The sequence below is a fragment of the Narcine bancroftii genome, chromosome 1, assembly GCF_036971445.1.
Source record: "Narcine bancroftii isolate sNarBan1 chromosome 1, sNarBan1.hap1, whole genome shotgun sequence".
Classification (NCBI taxonomy): Eukaryota; Metazoa; Chordata; class Chondrichthyes; order Torpediniformes; family Narcinidae; genus Narcine; species Narcine bancroftii.
Window position 1 is genome coordinate 78,934,421 of NC_091469.1, and position 18,520 is coordinate 78,952,940.

Consider the following 18,520-nt stretch of genomic DNA (forward strand, 5'->3'; position numbering starts at 1 on the left):
CATCTTCAAATTTTTCTTTCACTTCAAGCTTGAAAGCTCCATAATCAGCCATCTGTTTAGTGATAGTTTCCGTCAAAACCTTAAGCTCAGTATTAGTTTGAACTACAACTCTGGATAATTGCGTCATTGTAAGATATATCTTGGTTTCAAAATTCTGAAAATACATATCCATTTGAGTAGATTCAACTACAATAGGCTCCTGCCGTTTCTGTTTCACTGAAGAATCTTCTATTTCTTCCCTCATTTTAACTTTAGCAGTTTTTCTTATAGTTTGGCTGCGTGTAGAAACCCCTGCCACAGCCTCCTCAGCAGTATCTGGAGGTCTGTGTCTAGGGATATTCTTACCCCATATTTTATCAAATACTTCTTGTAAATCAGGTTTTAGTAAAGTCTCCTTTGTTAATAGTACATCTTGCAGCACTGGTGCTTTATCCAAGGTTAAATCTCCACTCCCTGTCGGATTTTCAGCAGACAGCGTCTCAGCTGGTTGTAGGAGTAAAGGTTCATTCATAATATTTACAGCTAGTGCTGATTCTCGCACATGCGCCCGGCTAGCCCTTTGTTCTAAGGGCTGCCGGGTGCCATCTTCAAAGAGTCCTACCGACAAAGAACTGGACTCTGCTGCCGAACCTCGGATCTCCTCCCCTGGGTCCATCTCGCACTGTAGTCTGGCTTCCCGTGTGCAGGTAGGCTTGGAATCTTTAAGTCCTGGAAAATGTAGTTTCTTGACAATCTGTTGCTGTTTTTTTTTTACTTTTCTTCAACAACTGTACCATCAGGGATTAGCCTAACACCTCTAACTATTTTTAAACTTTTAAAAAGTTTTAACGGGCATTTCTAGACAAAACAATAACAAAGAGTCGGGAGAGGACTGGAAGGCACGTCTGATCCTTACGCCATCTTGCCACGCCCCCCCGAAGATGGTAATTACTGATTTAAAATAATGTGAAATGTATTACCAACAAATTATCTAAAATTATAAGATGAATTTATTTTCTCTTTAGTTTAAGGACATATGACCCTCCTGACCCACCTGGATATTTTGATGGGCACGTGTGGCCAATGTACCTCAGAAACAGAAAAGAAATGGAAGAGAATGTAGCCAACATAAGTAAATCATTTAAATGTTTTTGTTTTCACTTGTGTTTTTTTAAAATGCAGAATGTAGTAAATTGTAACTTCTACATATAAAATTTTGTAAATAATTAAAATAATCAATTCAAACTTTCTGAATATATCATCTTTTAATTTTTGATAGAAAGAATTGAATGTTCATAAAATTGTCTGTAAATATGAATAAATAAGCTTGAGCATAATTAATTCTAAGTTCTGTTCACAGTGTGTTTTTGTAAATAAATCAACAGTAATGGAAATCTAATAATATATTTGTTTTGATACGTCCCATTTTCAGTTTTCTTTGTTGATGGTTAAGATATTTTTAATTGTAGTCTCTTGGAAATTCAGAAAGAAGATGTGATTTCATGAAATTACTAGGAGCATCAAATGATTGATATAATGTGTTTTGTTCCTTAGCTTATTTGGATGGAACAAAATCTCCAGGAGAACTGTTTACTCAAGTGTATGAAGATATTTTAAGGAAAGTTGAGGAACTCCAAGGTATGTCTTTTATCTTGTGGTTCATGTTTCTGTTCATGACAATTTAATCATTGTTATTTTCAGTCCGCTGATGCTTAGTTTAAAAATGGCATTGATGAGAAATATGTGTATGGTTTAGTGGTTTGAAATGAAGTAGAAAAAAACTTATTCCATTAAGATACACTTATATAAATTATGTATCTTGAAAAATATACTTATGCTAAATAGTCAGGCATTTTTCAACATTTAATAGCAGAGCCAATAAGTTTGATTTTAAAAAAAAAGACAAATTATTAATAAAATACAAAGCTTACATTAATTTAGTATTAAAAAGGCAAGTAAAAAAATTATAACACATATTAGTTATTAAAATGTGTTCAAAGATGAATCCACAAAGTTGCCACTTTCCATTGCCATTTTGAATTAAAAATTCACATTTGAATTTGAGAAAGTAAATAGTGATGGACTTAAAGTAGGATCAGAATCTCTTGAAACCTTTCTTAGAAGTGGGAGTAATGCTGGATCACAAGATATTGGGAGATATTACAAGCTATCAAGTAAGGGATGAGTGGGTACTATAGAAAATAAAGTATAGCTGTTATAAAAGAATGCAAGTTTTTTTATTACAATAAAGGAAACATGACATGGTACCAGGAGTGGGGTCAGTCAATAGCAGCAGTAACATGGAGAGTGTAAAGGCTTCTGATGCTTGGAAATGTCGACCACGAATGGAGGATATTCAAACAATGATTTATGCTATACCTGCAAGTCATTGGACTCAAAAGCAAACCTGATGAATAGAAGATTGAACTGATACTTATGGTGGCAGAACTTCAAGCACTTGAGGTATTCAACACATTTGTTTTTGCTGAGGTGCTGACTAGGGCAAATTCGACAAGGTTATCAAGATGTTTGATGAACATTGTTCAGCAAAGAAAAATTAAACATTTAAGAGGAACATGTTTTGAAAAACTCGTGCGTGCAGCTGCAGGGAGATACCTTTGATACTTTAAAAAAAATTGCAAGAATTTGCAATTTCGTACCACTGCAAGATTCAATGATCTGTGTTCAAATTGTGCTCGATTTACTGATAAGAAAGTGAGAGAGACGTTGCTGTGAGAAGCAGAACTTACTGCTAGTGCTATGAAGATATGCTATGCCAGTCAAATAGCTTTGCAGTCCGCAAAACTGTTCAGTGATAGTGAAAAATCCAGTGAATTAGAAGGAATAGTCGTAGCCACAGTGTATGGATACTGTTACGAGCCCAGTGGACCCCAAAACCCAGCAGCAATAGATTTCACCAAGACAAATGGTTACTTAAACAAAGGTTGCTTTTAATTATCTCTAAACATGTAAATAGGATCAAGCTTTAACTTATTACTATTAACTTAACTAACCTAACTTAACCCCCTTCTCATTCTAAGCACACGTGTATGTAATATGTAAGTTCAGGAAAGTTATTTGATTCACAGTCCAATATCACTTCTCATTCCTCCAAGTTTACTGATTGCAGGCAATTCTTATATTGTGAGCATAATTTAACATTTATGAAGTTTACCAGGCTTTGGGGCTTGAAAGGTAAATGGTTACTGCTCAGGAAGGATCTTGTCGGTTTTCAGAGAGAGATTTGTTGCTCACTGGACACCCACAATTGATTCCTTGTAACCAGCCACTTCAGTGTCTTGCCGAAGAAACTTGACCCATCATGGTTCTCCAGATGAGAATCTCTTTCTTTCAGTCACCACAGAGTATGTTTCTCTTATTTCAAGTGAAACATTAGGCAGCCAGCCCTCTCCTCTTGCGTGAACCACAAGGGCAGTCACAACATGTCTTCCAAATGGGGTTTTCCACGAACTTGCCAGCTTGTCCTGTTCCAGTCCCAACTGCTGCTGCTGACTGTAAAACTACAGAACTGAATTCTCTCTCTCTCTCTCTCTCTCGTTTTACACTCTCTGCTTGCAAAACCACATGGCTCTCTTAGAACAGCAAATTCCACTACAGACAGCCTGTGGCTACGACGAGTTCTTTCATCTGTTGCCTTTTTGAAAACAACAATCCATTAGTGAATTTTCTTGGGCACTCTCCAAAGCTTTTGCAATAGCTCTTGGTGCTTGCCTGTGTAGAATGAACAGAGCTCCAGTATTTTAAATAAGATCTGTTTTAAAGTGTTTGTATGTGACCTACATTAAAAAAAACCTGCTGGAATTTTTCTCCCAAAAACATACAATACAATATAAAATACAAACACAACATAATATACACATAAACAAAAAAATGAGATATAGGAAGCAAGAGGGTGGAAATACAGGCCACAAGCCAATAATAATGTTAATCAAGAAAAATCTCAGTGAAATGTCGCGGCGAATCCAAAGACTGATGATAAAGCTACAATGTTATGACTTTGAATTGATGTACACACCAGGGAAACATATTGTTTTAGCTGATGCGCTATCCAGGGCAATGAGGCAGAATGAAGCACAGAATGAGAGTTCTACAGAGACAGATGTGAATGTCCACGTGAACCTGATCACTGAATCTCTTCCCCTATCTGACATAAAATCCAAGCAGATTCGAGCTGAAACAGAAAAGGACACAGTTCTACAGAAGGTCATCAAGAATCTGAATGAAGAATCAATTTTGTTCATTGGCATCACTTCACTTTTATTGGTGTTAATCTTGTACCCTGATATCTCCATATTTTTTCAGTTTCATATGTAGTTTTTTTTTAATTGACTTAACTGGTTCTGTTAAATATACTATGATGTCATCTGAAAATAGGCTGATTTTATATTCTTTCTCTTTTATTTTTATTCCTTTTATCATAGTTTCCTTCCTTATCAACTCTGCTAGCAGCTCAATAACCAAAGCGAACAGTGAAGGGGATAATGGGCATCCCTGTCTTGTTGACCTGCTTAATTTAAAGAGATCTGATACATATCCATTTATTACTACCTTTGCTAACGGTCCATTATATAATGTTGTTAATAAATTTTTCCGGGTAGTTTAAATTTTTGCATCACTTTAAACAAATAGTTCCACTCTACCCTATCAAAGGCTTTCTCTGCATCTAACGTAACAGCTACCATTGGCATTTTATTTATTTGTGCTGCATGTATTAAATTAATAAGTTTAGAAACATTATCAGCTGCTTGTCTTTTTTTTAACAATTCCAGTTTTGTCTTGCCTTAATAGTTTCGATGCACAATCATTCAGTCTGTTTGTGAATACTTTTGCTATTAATTTATAATCTGTATTCAATAATGATATCGGTCTGTATGAAGATGGCAATAGCAGGTCTTTTCCCTTTTTTGGGATTACTGTAATTATTGCTGTTATACATGATTCTCTTCTACTTGATTTATTACTTCTAGGAGGGGAGGGATTAATAGATCCTTAAAAACTTTATAAAACTCTATAGGGAATCCATCTTTACCTGGTGTTTTATTGTTTAGTAGTTTTATTAATATATCTTCAGTCTTAAAAGGTTTTGTCAATTTATTTTGTTCTTCTATTTGTAGATGTGGTAGTTCAATGTTAGATAAAAATTTCATCAATGTTGTCATTTTTTTTCTTTATTTTCAGTTTGGTATAATTGTTTATAGAATCTCTTAAAATTTTCATTAATCTCAAATGGATTATGTGTGATCTGGTTATTGTCTTTTCTTGTCGCTAGAATGGTTCTTTGAGCTTGTTCTGTTTTAAATTGCCAGGCCAATATTTTGTGTATTTTCTCTCCCAGTTCATAATATTTTTGATTTGTTTTCATTATATTTTTCTCTACTTTATATGATTGTAATGTTTCATATTTTAATTTTTTTCTCTGTCATTTCTCTCATTTTCTCTGTATCTTCTCTTTCTGTTAATTCCTTTTCTGTGATTGTTATCTCTTTCTGCAACTGTTCTACTTCCCAATTATATTTCTTTTTAATTTTAAAAAGTATCCTTTTCAAATGGCAATCACAGGCGATACATTACCTTGGTATCAAAATAGATATCAACCTAAAACATTTATACAAGTTAAATTATGAATCATTAATTTAAAAAATACAGGAAAATTTAGAGAATTGGAAAGAACTACCGTTAACTTTAATAGGAAGAGTAAACTTTATTAAGATGAATGTGTTCCCACGAGTGCAATATCTATACCAAACATTACCAATTCCCCTGACAGAAAATTTTTGCAAAACTGAAGAAAATAGTAAGGAAATTTTTATGGAAAGGTAAGAATTCAAGAATAGTGCCAGAAAAAATAACATGGAGCTACAAACAAGAAGGGTTACAGCTACCAAATTTCAAAAATTACTACAGGGCGGTACAATTAAGGTACTTATCAGATTTTAATCAGAGAGGAGAAAAACCGGGCTGGACTAAGATATAATTAGACAAATTGGGAGAAAATATCCCGGAACACATACTTTATAAATGGGATGAAAAATTGGTGCAATATAATAATTCACCAGTACTACATCACATACTTAAATTATGGAAAAGAATACACCTGGAAGAAAAAAAGATAAATTATCAAATACCAAAAATTATATTAACACGAAACTCATTAATCCCCTTTACAATAGACAATTTATTTTTCAAGGAATGGAATAGAAAAGGAATCAAGAAAATAGAAGATTAAAGAATGGATCCCAAAGGTCCTGGGAATGACAGAGATACAGGAAGGAATGGAAATAGAAAGGGCACACTGAACACTAGCTCCAAAACCACAGACACATCAAAAACCAAGATCCGTTTTAGTAACATTTTTGAGATGTATGACAAGAGAAAATATACTGGAGCGGGCAATAAATAAAATTAGAGAAGACAAAAAACCATTGGAATACAAGGGTCAAAAATATCTTTTTAACCAGACATAAGTTTTGAACTCTTAAAGAAGAGGAAGGAGTTTACTACAGCAAAATCGATCCTATGGAAAAAAGGTTATAAATTTATGTTAAGATATCCAGCTGTACTTAAAATATTTATCCCTGGGGAGAAAAACAGATTGTTCTCGGATCTGGAGGAAGCACGAGAATCTGCAGAACACCTGCAGGACAGAAGGAGAGATGAAGAGATAAAACAAAAATGAAGAACGGCGATAAAATACATATAAAGATGTAAAAATAATGTATATGTAAGAACTAAAGAAGAGAAAGAAAAGGGAAGAAAGGAAGTAAGGGAAAAAAAAGAGGGTGAACTTTGAAGAAAAAAGTGTTTTCTGGGGGGGGTTGGGTGGGAGAGAATAACTGTCAAAGTGAAATCCAGATGGAGAGGGGAGTTGTGGTTGCCCGGCAAGGGATATGGACCAACTTAGGAGGAGGGGGGGGTATTTGGGGGTTAAGGTAATATTGGATGTGGGAGTTGTTGGAGTATTTTATGTTTTAAATGTGTTGTCATACATTGAGTTTAAAAAGGGAAAACTGAGAGATGAAAATGGGGAAAAGAGGGATGGTGGTGGTGGTGAGGAAGCAGAAATGTGGTGTAAACACAATATGAGATGGCCATGTTGAACTATATGACTATAAATATTAATGGAATATATAGCCAAATTAAACAAAAAAGGCTATTAAATTTCCTGAAAAAATAAAAAATAAACATAGCATTTGTGCAGGAAACACATCTAACTGAAGTGGAACATAATAAATTAAAGAGAGATTGGGTAGGGCACGTAGCGGGAGCATCATATAATTCAAAAGCCAGAGGTGTAGCTATATTAATAAAAATGTACCAATCAAAATAGAGGAGGAAATAATAGATCCAGCAGGGAGGTATGTAATGATAAAGTGTCAGATATATTCAGAGTTTTGGAATTTGATCAATATGTATGCATCTAATGAAGAGAATCAAAAGTTTATGCAAGATATCGTTTTGAAGATTGTAGATACGCAGGGGAATATATTGATAGGAGGGGACTTTTAACCTTAATTTGATTACAATGTTGGATAAAACTGGACAAAAGACTAGCAAAAAGAATAAAGTGGCCAAATTTATGGTTAAATCAATGCAGGAAATTCAACTTAAGGATATATGGAGGAGGCAGTACCCAAGGGAGAAGGAATACTCATATTATTCGAGTAGGCATAAAACATACTCAAGGATTGATATGTCTTTGTTGTCAGCCCATATTCAAGGGAGAGTTAGAAAAACTGAATATAAAGCTAGATTGCTATCTGATCATTCACCCCTGTTATTAGTATTAGAACTGGAGGACATCCCAGCAAGAACATATAGATGGAGATTAAACTCCATACTACTTAAAAGACAGGAATTTAGAGAATTTATTGAACGCCAAATTAAAATGTTCTTTGAAATAAATACGGAATCAGTGAAAGACAAATTTATATTATGGGATGCAATGAAAATGGAAATGAGGTGAGGGCAGATAATAAGTTATGTAACTAAGATGAAAAAGGACTACAATCAGGAAATAGAACAGTTGGAAAGGGAGATAGTAAGTACAGAAAAAGAACTAGCAACAAGGGATGATATAACAAAAAGAAAATTGGCAGACAAAAAAAAATGAAACATTACAAATGAATAAGGTGGAGAAGAATATAATGAAAATAAAGCAAAAGTATTATGAGCTAGGTGAAAAACACACAAAATATTAGCCTGGCAACTTAAAACAGAACAAGCTAAAAGATTTGTATTAGCATCGAGGAAAAAGGACAAACAAATTACATATAATCCAATGGAGATTAATGAGAACTTTAAGGAATTTTATGAACAATTATACCAAACTGAGAACGAGGGGAAAGATGATAAAGTAGAAGAGTTTTTAGCTAAAATTGAACTGCTGAAATTGCAAGAAGAGGAGCAAGACAAGCTGATAAAACCATTTGAAATAGAGGAAGTACAGGATATATTAAAAAAGCTGCCGAACAATAAAACGCCTGGAGAGGATGGATTCCCAATAGAATTCTATAAAACATTAAAAAAGTTATTAATTCCTCCTCTCCTTGAAGTAATGAACCAAATAGAAGAAACACAAAACTTGCCAAATTCATGTAAGACAGCAATAATTACAGTAATACCAAAGATGGGGAAGGATCCACTAAAACCAGCATCATATAGACCAATATCTCTACTTAATTCAGATTATAAGATAATAGCAAAATTATAAGATGATAGCAAAACAGATTGGCTGACTGTGTACCAAAAATAGTAAAACAAGATCAAACTGGATTTATTAAGTAAAGACGAACAGCAGATAATATCTGTAAATTTATTAATTTAATTCATGCAGTTCAAGGAAATAAGATGCCAATAGTGGCTGTTGCTTTAGACACAGAAAAAGCCTTTGACAGGGTAGAATGGAATTATCTATTCAAAGTATTACAGAGGTTCAATCTACCAGAAAAATATTTTCATTGGATTAAAGCATTATATAATGGACCATTGGCAAAGGTGACAGTAAATGGATATGTGTCGAACCAATTTAAATTAAGTAGGTAAACTAGGCAGGGATGTTCACTATCTCCCTCACTCTTCGCTTTAGCAATAGAACCATTGGCAGAACTGATAGAATAGAAAATAAAATAAAAGGGATAAAAATAAAGGAGAAGGAGTATAAAACCAGTTTATTTGCAGATGACATCATAGTATACTTAACAGAACCAGAAATATCAATAAAAGAACTACATAAGAAACAGAAGGAATATGGAGAAATATTGGGGTACAAGATCAACGCAAATAAAAGCGAAGCGATGCCAATGAGTAATGCAGATTATACAGAATTTTAAAAAGAATCACCATTTAAATGGCAAACATAAGCAATCCGATACCTAGGTATTAGATTAGATAATAATTTAAGCAACTCATACAAATTAAATTATCAGCCATTAATAAAGAAATTACAGGAAGATTTAGAACATTGGGAAGAATTATCACTTACGTTGATATGGAGGGTAAATTGGATTAAAATGAATGTCTTCCCAAGGATACAGTACTTATTTCAATCATTACCAATTCCCTTAACAGAGAAATTCTTCAATGAACTAAAGAGAATAATAAGGAAATTTTTATGGAAACGGGGGAAACTGATGATAGCATTAGATAAATTAACAGAGTGGTACAACCAAGGTGGTTTGCAGTTACCAAACTTAAAAAATTATTATAGAGCAGCATAATTAAGGTATTTATCAGATTTTTATCAGACAAGGGAAAAACCAGATTGGACTAAGATAGAGCTAGATAAAATAGGGGAGAAGGTACCTGAACATATACTTTATAAGTGGAATGAAAAGATGGTTCAATATAAAAGCTCACCCGTATTGCATCATTTACTCAATATATGGAAGAAGATTCACTGAGAAAGGAAAAAACAAATTACCAACTACCAAAATTGTTATTGACACAAAACCCACTAATCCCTTTTACAATAGATAACCTTTCCTTTAGAGAATGGGAGAGAAAAGGAATCAGAAGAATAGAAAATTGTTTTTTGGGAAATAATTTATTAACATTTGAACAGTTGAAGTACAAATATGGAATAACTCATGGTACAATGTTTGCATACCATCAACTGAAAGCCGACTTAAAAGATAAATTGGGAAACAGACTGAGATTACCAGAAGGAAGCAGCTTTGAATATGTGATTACAGACACAATGATAATAAAAAGATTTATAACGAACATGTACATCAAGCTGCAAGAATGATGAAATAAGCTATAAACCGAAACAGAAGTGGGAAAAAGATTTAAACATAAAGATAAAAAATGAAATATGGGAAAAGTTATACTCTGGAAATATGAAGAATATAATAAACACAACCTTACTATTGATACAGTATAATTGGTTACACAGGTTATATATCATGCCCTAAAAGTTCAAAAAATGGGATCCAACATTATCAGATAGATGTTTTTGATGTAAGAAAGAAATGAGAACATGCAATTTGGGCATGTGAGAAAGTGAAAAAGTTTTGGGAAGATCTAAATCAGGTATTAAATAAAATCACAAAAAGCAACATTCCAAAAAATCTAGAGATCTTTCTTCTAAGTAATAGGCCTCAAACTGCATGAAGCGCAAAAAGGATATATTATGATAGCCTTAGCTGTAGCAAAAATATATATAATGTCAACTTGGAAATCAGAAGAGAGCCTGAGAATACAGCAATGGTACATGGAAATGAATAAATGTATTCCATTGGAAAAAAATAACATATAATTTAAAAAATAAAGTCACATTATTTGAGCAAATTTGGGAGCTGTACATGGAACATAACAGAGAGGGCTTGCCTCGGACCGCCACCCCCTAAAATGATAAGAAGACAAAATGACTTGATCCACTGTGTAAAAGTAGATGACACATTTTTCTTGTTTATTTTCATTGTGTGATGACATTGTTTAATGGTTTTATTATATTGTATATGTTTAATGGGTTTGGAGGGGGGAGGGAAGGTAGGGGGAAAAAAAGAGGAGAAAATGCCACTCTGTATATTTAAGAGGGAAATGTTTGTATGTATTTTGATTGATATGGTTCACTGTGAAAAAAAAAATGAAAATATAAGATTGCGTTTTTGGAAATAATTTATTAACATTTGAGCAATTATAAGATAAATATGGAATAACACAAAGTACAATGTTTACATATTGCCAATTGAAAACTTATCTAAAAGATATAATGGGAAATTGCTTGAGATTACCAGAAAGTAGCAACTATGAATATTTAATCACAGGCACAATGATAATTAAAACATTTATTACTAACATGTACATCAAATTACAATATAAAGAAGAAGATGAAATAAAGTATAAACCGAAACAAAGTTGGGAAAAAGATTTATAACAGATACAAAGAATGAAACATGGGAGAAGTTGCGTATAAGAACAATGAGGACATGATAAATACTAGATTATGTATGATTCAATATAACTGGCTACATAGATTATTTATTACTCCTCAGAAATGAAAAGAATGGTACCCAACAGCATTGGATAGATTTTTTCATTGCAAAAAAGCGATTGGATCAACATTGCATGCAATTTGGACATTCTCAAAAGTAAAAACTTTCTGGGAAGATCTAAACCTAATAGTAAACAAAATCACAAAAAATAATGTACCAAAAGATCCCAAAGAATTTCTGTTAAAATAAAAGACAAAAAATGAGGACCAAAATTAGACAAAGCCCATATAAAATTTATTATGGTAGTGCTAGCAGTAGCCAAAAAATGTATTATGACAACCTGGAAATTGGAAACAAACTTTAAAATACAACAGTGGTATACAGAAATAAACAAGTGTATTCCATTGGAAAAAAAATACATACAATCTGACAGACAGGTGTACATTATTCGAACAAATTTGGGAACCAGACATAAAATATGTTGGAGAATGCCGACTACATACCTCCATCTCGTAAAACAAAATAATTATGAGCACAATAAGATTTAAATATGTGAAAGTAGATGATTCAACTTTCTTTTTGGTTATTTCTTTGCTTTAAGTGTTTTATCATTTATTGATTTTTGATGAGGGTGGAGTAGGGGAGAGAGGAAGTGGGGGAAAAGAAAAAAAGTCACTATGTATATATTGTTGATGATCATTTGTGGATGTTGTTATTGATATGACTCAGTGCAAAAATAAAAAATTAAAATTAAAATAAGAATCTGAATGAAGGATGGCCTAGAGTTGAATGTTAGCCATACTACAACATCAGACTTGAATGTTGTCAATGGGCTTCTACTCAGACAGAGCAGAATTATCATTGTTCAATCAGTGCAACAAGAGAGGCTAAAAAGTGTGCACAAGAAAGGACAGAACGGCTGTTTATTGGCTAGGGATAAACACTGACTTTAACAGGATGGTTTCAAGCTGTGAGACCTGTTTGAACAATCACACTAAGCAGACAATGAAACCCATGATAATAACTGACTTACCAGTGGAACCAAATCCGAAAGTTTGGACTTTATGTTCCACGTGGATGGAAATAATTTCTTACTGCTTGTTGACTATCTATTGAACTATCCGAAGATTGCACTGCTTCCTAACATATCTGCTGCTTGTGTGATCAAATACATGAAATTGATCTTTGCAAGAGATGGAATTCCTCAAATTATCTACAGTGACAATGGATCATACTACAGTTGTAGAGAATTCCAGAACTTTGCATAAGAGTATGATTTTTGACATGTGACTTCTGCATCCACAGTCAAATGGCAAAGCAAAGAAATGAGTTTACATAATTAAGCAGTTGCTCAAGAAAGCATAAGACATATCTAGCTCTATTGAGTTATGGAACTTAACCACTTAAACATGAGCTTCTGATGGGATGTAGACTACGCACCACACTTCCCTACTTTGCAGATAAAACAAGAACAGAGATGTCGAAGTTGCCAAATGGAAACAAAAATGTCTGTAATGGAGATAAGATCCAAACTATGACATCAGCAAGAAGCTTAGGGTCACTGGCACAACATGACACAGTGAGACTCAGAGATTCCAACACTTGGAACAAAAAAACTACTGTTCTTGAAGAAGTAAATCCAAGATCCTACACTGTCAGAACAGAGGATGGTCAAATACTGAGGAGGAATCGAACGAGCCTGCCAAAAACGCAAGAGACACTGCAAGAACACCACTAGTGCTAGACAGTAGTGGACCAGCGATACACAAGTGTTATCAAAGCACCTGACAGACAGAATCTCTAAAAGAAAAGGAACTGCAAACATAAAACTTTGTGCTGCTGATGTTTGTGTTGAACTTTAAATTGTGTCACAGATTATGATGTGTTTGTATTGTACATAGATATGTTTTTGGGAGATAAATTGGGGCAGGTTTTTTTTTTAGTGTAGGTCACATACAAACATTTTAAATTAGATCTTAGTTAAAATACTGGAGCTCTGTTCATGCTAGACATGTGGGGCCAACAGCTTTTGCAAAAGCTTTGCAGAGCGCACAAGAGACTTCGTTAATGGATTGTTGTTTACAAAAATGCAACAAATGAAATAACTTTTTGGAGCCGCAGATTGCCGGGAGGGGAATTGCTGTTCTAAGAGGGTCCTATGGTTTTGCAAGCAGAGCAAGTCAAACAGGCTTTCTCTTAGAGAGAGAGATATATATATATATCAGTTCTACAGTTTTACAGTCAGCAGCAGCAACTGGGACTGGAATAGGACAAGTTGGAAAGCTTGTGGAAAACCCCATTTTGGAAGATGGGTTGTAAATGCTTAGTTCAGCCTGGTCAAAACCTTTGTGGCTCATGCAAGAGGAGAGGACTGGCTGTCTAATGTTTCACTTGAAATAAGAGAAACAAGAAGGAACTGTGTGGTGACCTGAAAGAAATAGGTTATCATCTGAAGAACCTTGAGGGGGAAGGTTTCTTTGGCAAGGCACTGAAGTGGCTGATTAAAAAGGAATTAGTTGTGGGTGTGCAGCAAACAACAAATCTCTCCCTGAAAACTAACAAGAACCTTCCTGAGCGGTAACCATTTACCTTTCAAGCACTGAAGCCTGGTAAAGTTTATAAATGTTAAATTCTGTGCACAGTACAAGAATTGCCTGCAACCAGTGAACTTGGGAGGAATGAGAAGTGAGAGTGGACTGTGAATCAAAGAACTTTTCTGAACTTACACTTATATTACAAATACGTACGCTTAGAATTAGAAGGGGGCTAAGTTAGGTTAGTTAAATCAATAGTGATTTATCATGATGTGGACGTGGGTGAAGCAAGACCCATAAAACAACACCCATATAGAATAAACATTCAAAAGTATAAAATCATGGATCAGGAGGTGGAATATATGTTGAGACTGGAGTTCTCCTTGTATTCTGGTACCAAAGCTAGATGGAACTGCTAGGTTCTGTACAGATTACAGGAAGATTAATTCAGTAACTAAAACAGATGCCTATCCTATTCCGAGAATAGATGACTGTATTGATAAAATTGGAAAAGCTAAATTTCTTACTAAGTTGGATTTGTTGAAGAGTTACTTGTGTGTGCCTCTAACTTAGAGAGGAAAGAATATTTTGGTTTTTGTAACTCCTTCCGGGTTATGCGAGTATAATGTGTTACCTTTTGGTATGACAAATGCCCCTGCAACATTCCAAAGGCTTATTAATTTGGTAATCCAAGGGTTAACACATACAGATGCTTATATTGATGACTTGGCGGTCACAAAAAGTGACACATGGGAAGAACATCAAAGGGTACTGGACAAATTTTTTTGCAAGATTATCCAAAGCAAACTTAACTGTTAATTTAGCAAAAAGTCAATTTGCAAATGCCATTGTAACATACTTGGGTCATGTAGTTGGTCATGGCAAAGTTGCACTTATTTAAGATAAGGTTAATGCTATTTCTGAATTTCCTTTTCTCAATGGCAAGAAAGTAGTGAGAAGGTTTTTAGGAATGGCAGGATATTATAGAAAATTTTGCTGTGGTTGCTCTTCCTTTAACCAATCTTGTGACGAAAGGGGAGAAATTTGTGTGGACTAAAGTTTGTCAGACAACTTTGGAAAATTTAAAGGAGATGCTATGCCATTACCCGTGTCAAAATCTCCTGCTTTTGACAGACCATTTTTTTTTAGCATTGGATGCCAGTGAGGGGGCAGCAGGTGCAGTTATATTACAAAAACATAGTTAAATTGACCATGCAGTTGCCTACTTATCAAAAAAAAAATCAATGTTCATCAAAGGAACTATTCCAGTATTGAAAAAGAACTGTTGTCTATAATATTTGCTCTGCAGAATTTTGATGTATATCTCAGTACCTCTCATGAACCAATTGTGATATTTACTGTCCACAATTCTCTGGTGTTTTTGAATAAAATGAAGAATAAAAATAGAAGTTTGTTAAACTGGAGTTTAATATTACAAGAATATAATATGTAAATTAATCATATCAGATGTACAAATAATGTGATAGCAGATTATTTGTCAAGATGTTAAAATTGAACAGGTATAGAAATATATACTCTCAACATTGGATTACTATATTATAACATGTTATATATATTGTGTATTGTTATCTCTATATCTCTAAGACAGTTTAGTTATAACTGAATTTTAACTCAAGAGTTAAAATTCCTTTGAAGGGGGAAAGTGTAACAGTATATAGATATGTTCTTCGGAGATAAATTGGGGAGGTTTTTTTTAAGTGTAGTTAACATACAAGCACTATAAAGCAGATCTTATTTAAAATACTGGAGCTCTGACCATGCAAGACAGGCCGGCACCAAGCACCTTTACAAAAGCTTTTGAGAGTGCCCAAGAGACTTCACTAATGGATTGTTGTTGGCAAAAAGGCAACAGATGAAAGAACTTATTGGAGCCACAGATTGTCTGCAGGGCAATTTGCTGTTCTAAGATGGTCATGTGGTTTTGCAAGCAAAGAGAGTCAAGCAGGCTTTCTCTCAGAGAGACAGAGATATTAGTTCTGCAGTTTTACATTCAGCAGCAGGTGGGTGTGACTGCTTAGTTCAGCCTGGTCAAAGCTCTTGTGGTTCATGCTGGCTGTCTAATGGAAATAAGAGAAACAGGAAGGAACTCTGTGTGACCTGAAAGAAAGACATTATTATCTTGAAAACTTTGATGAGGCAAGTTTCTTCGGCAAGACACTGAAGTGGCTGGTTACAAGGAATCAGTTGTGGGTGTACAGCGAACAACAAATCTCTTTCTGAAAACTGACAAGATCCTTCCTGAGCTGTAACCATTTACCTTTCAAGCATCAAAGCCTGGTGAACTTTATAAATGTTAAATTCTGTGTACAGTTTAAGAATTGCCTGTAATCAGTGAACTTGAAGAAATTAGAAGTAAGATTGGATTGTGAATCAAAGAACCTTTCTGAACTTACACATACATTACATACACGTGCGGTTAGAATTAGAAGGGGGCTAAGTTAGGTAAGTTAAATCAATAGTGATAAGTTAAAGTGTGATACTCTTTATGTTTAAAGATAATTAAAAGCAACTTTTGTTTCAGTGACCATTTGTCTTGGTGAATATCTATTGCTGCTCTGTTTTGGGGTCCTTTGGGCTCGTAACAGTTGAAATGAATACTGTATAAGTGTGCCATGTTGTTAGATTAAACATCTCAAGGAAGGGGATTTAATAATAGAGTGCTAGTGATAATGCTAGTATTTGCCAAAGCCCTTTCCTGCTCACGGTGTCGAAGGCTTTGGTGAGGTCAACAAAGGTGATGTAGAGTCCTTTGTTTTGTTCTCTGCACTTTTCTTGGAGCTGTCTGAGGGCAAAGACCATGTCAGTGGTTCCTCTGTTTGCGCGAAAGCCGCACTGTGATTCTGGGAGAATATTCTCAGCGACACTAGGTATTATTCTATTTAGTAGAATCCTAGCGAAGATTTTGCCTGCAATGGAGAGCAACGTGATTCCCCTGTAGTTTGAGCAGTCTGATTTCTCGCCTTTGTTTTTGTACAGGGTGATGATGGTGGCATCACGAAGATCCTGAGGCAGTTTACCTTGGTCCCAACAAAGCTTGAAAAACTCATGCAGTTTGGCATGCAGAGATTTGCTGCCAGCCTTCCAGATCTCTGGGGGGATTCCATCCATACCTGCTGCTTTGCCACTTTTCAGTTGTTCGATTGCCTTATATGTCTCATCCAGGGTGGGATGTCCCCCAAAGTTCCTCAACATGATTATCCAACTGCACGAAAACCAACAAGGTCGGGTCAGATACAGCAATGAGCTCTCTGAACCCTTCTCCATTAACAATGGCGTGAAGCAAGGCTGTGTTCTCGCACCAACCCTCTTTTCAATCTTCTTCAGCATGATGCTGAACCAAGCCATGAAAGACCCCAACAATGAAGACGCTGTTTACATCCGGTACCGCACGGATGGCAGTCTCTTCAATCTGAGGCGCCTGCAAGCTCACACCAAGACACAAGAGAAACTTGTCCGTGAACTACTCTTTGCAGATGATGCCGCTTTAGTTGCCCATTCAGAGCCAGCTCTTCAGCGCTTGACGTCCTGCTTTGCGGAAACTGCCAAAATGTTTGGCCTGGAAGTCAGCCTGAAGAAAACTGAGGTCCTCCATCAGCCAGCTCCCCACCATGACTACCAGCCCCCCCACATCTCCATCGGGCACACAAAACTCAAAACGGTCAACCAGTTTACCTATCTCGGCTGCACCATTTCATCAGATGCAAGGATCGACAATGAGATAGACAACAGACTCGCCAAGGCAAATAGCGCCTTTGGAAGACTACACAAAAGAGTCTGGAAAAACAACCAACTGAAAAACCTCACAAAGATAAGCGTATACAGAGCCGTTGTCATACCCACACTCCTGTTCGGCTCCGAATCATGGGTCCTCTACCGGCACCACCTACGGCTCCTAGAACGCTTCCACCAGCGTTGTCTCCGCTCCATCCTCAACATCCATTGGAGCGCTCACACCCCTAACGTCGAGGTACTCGAGATGGCAGAGGTCGACAGCATCGAGTCCACGCTGCTGAAGATCCAGCTGCGCTGGATGGGTCACGTCTCCAGAATGGAGGACCATCGCCTTCCCAAGATCGTATTATATGGCGAGCTCTCCACTGGCCACCGTGACAGAGGTGCACCAAAGAAAAGGTACAAGGACTGCCTAAAGAAATCTCTTGGTGCCTGCCACATTGACCACCGCCAGTGGGCTGATAACGCCTCAAACCGTGCATCTTGGCGCCTCACAGTTTGGCGGGCAGCAGCCTCCTTTGAAGAAGACCGCAGAGCCCACCTCACTGACAAAAGGCAAAGGAGGAAAAACCCAACACCCAACCCCAACCAACCAATTTTCCCTTGCAACCGCTGCAATCGTGTCTGCCTGTCCCGCATCGGACTGGTCAGCCACAAACGAGCCTGCAGCTGACGTGGACTTTTTTACCCCCTCCATAAATCTTCGTCCGCGAAGCCAAGCCAAAGAAAGAAGTGATAATGCTGACCACTAGAGGGAGTCAGAGATGATTTGTTGCAGCAAGGCTTAGATTTAAAATG

General features: G+C 35.8%; 1 protein-coding gene across 7 annotated transcripts in view; it reads left to right on the top strand.

Moving 5' to 3' along the window:
- LOC138760302 (nicotinamide riboside kinase 1-like) overlaps window positions 1-18,520 on the top strand; it is an 87,436-nt gene that overhangs the window by 49,511 nt on the left and 19,405 nt on the right. For 3 of the 7 annotated variants that reach the window (XM_069930710.1, XM_069930704.1, XM_069930754.1), the window contains 3 exons: window positions 1,005-1,111; window positions 1,534-1,617; window positions 4,422-4,737. In XM_069930710.1, coding sequence (XP_069786811.1) covers window positions 1,005-1,111; window positions 1,534-1,617; window positions 4,422-4,603 — 373 coding nt within the window. In that variant the 3' untranslated portion in view covers window positions 4,604-4,737. Of the gene's footprint in view, window positions 1-1,004; window positions 1,112-1,533; window positions 1,618-4,161; window positions 4,738-18,520 lie in introns of those variants that run through there. The other 4 variants (XM_069930726.1, XM_069930717.1, XM_069930734.1 and 1 more) reach the window with 3 other exon arrangements.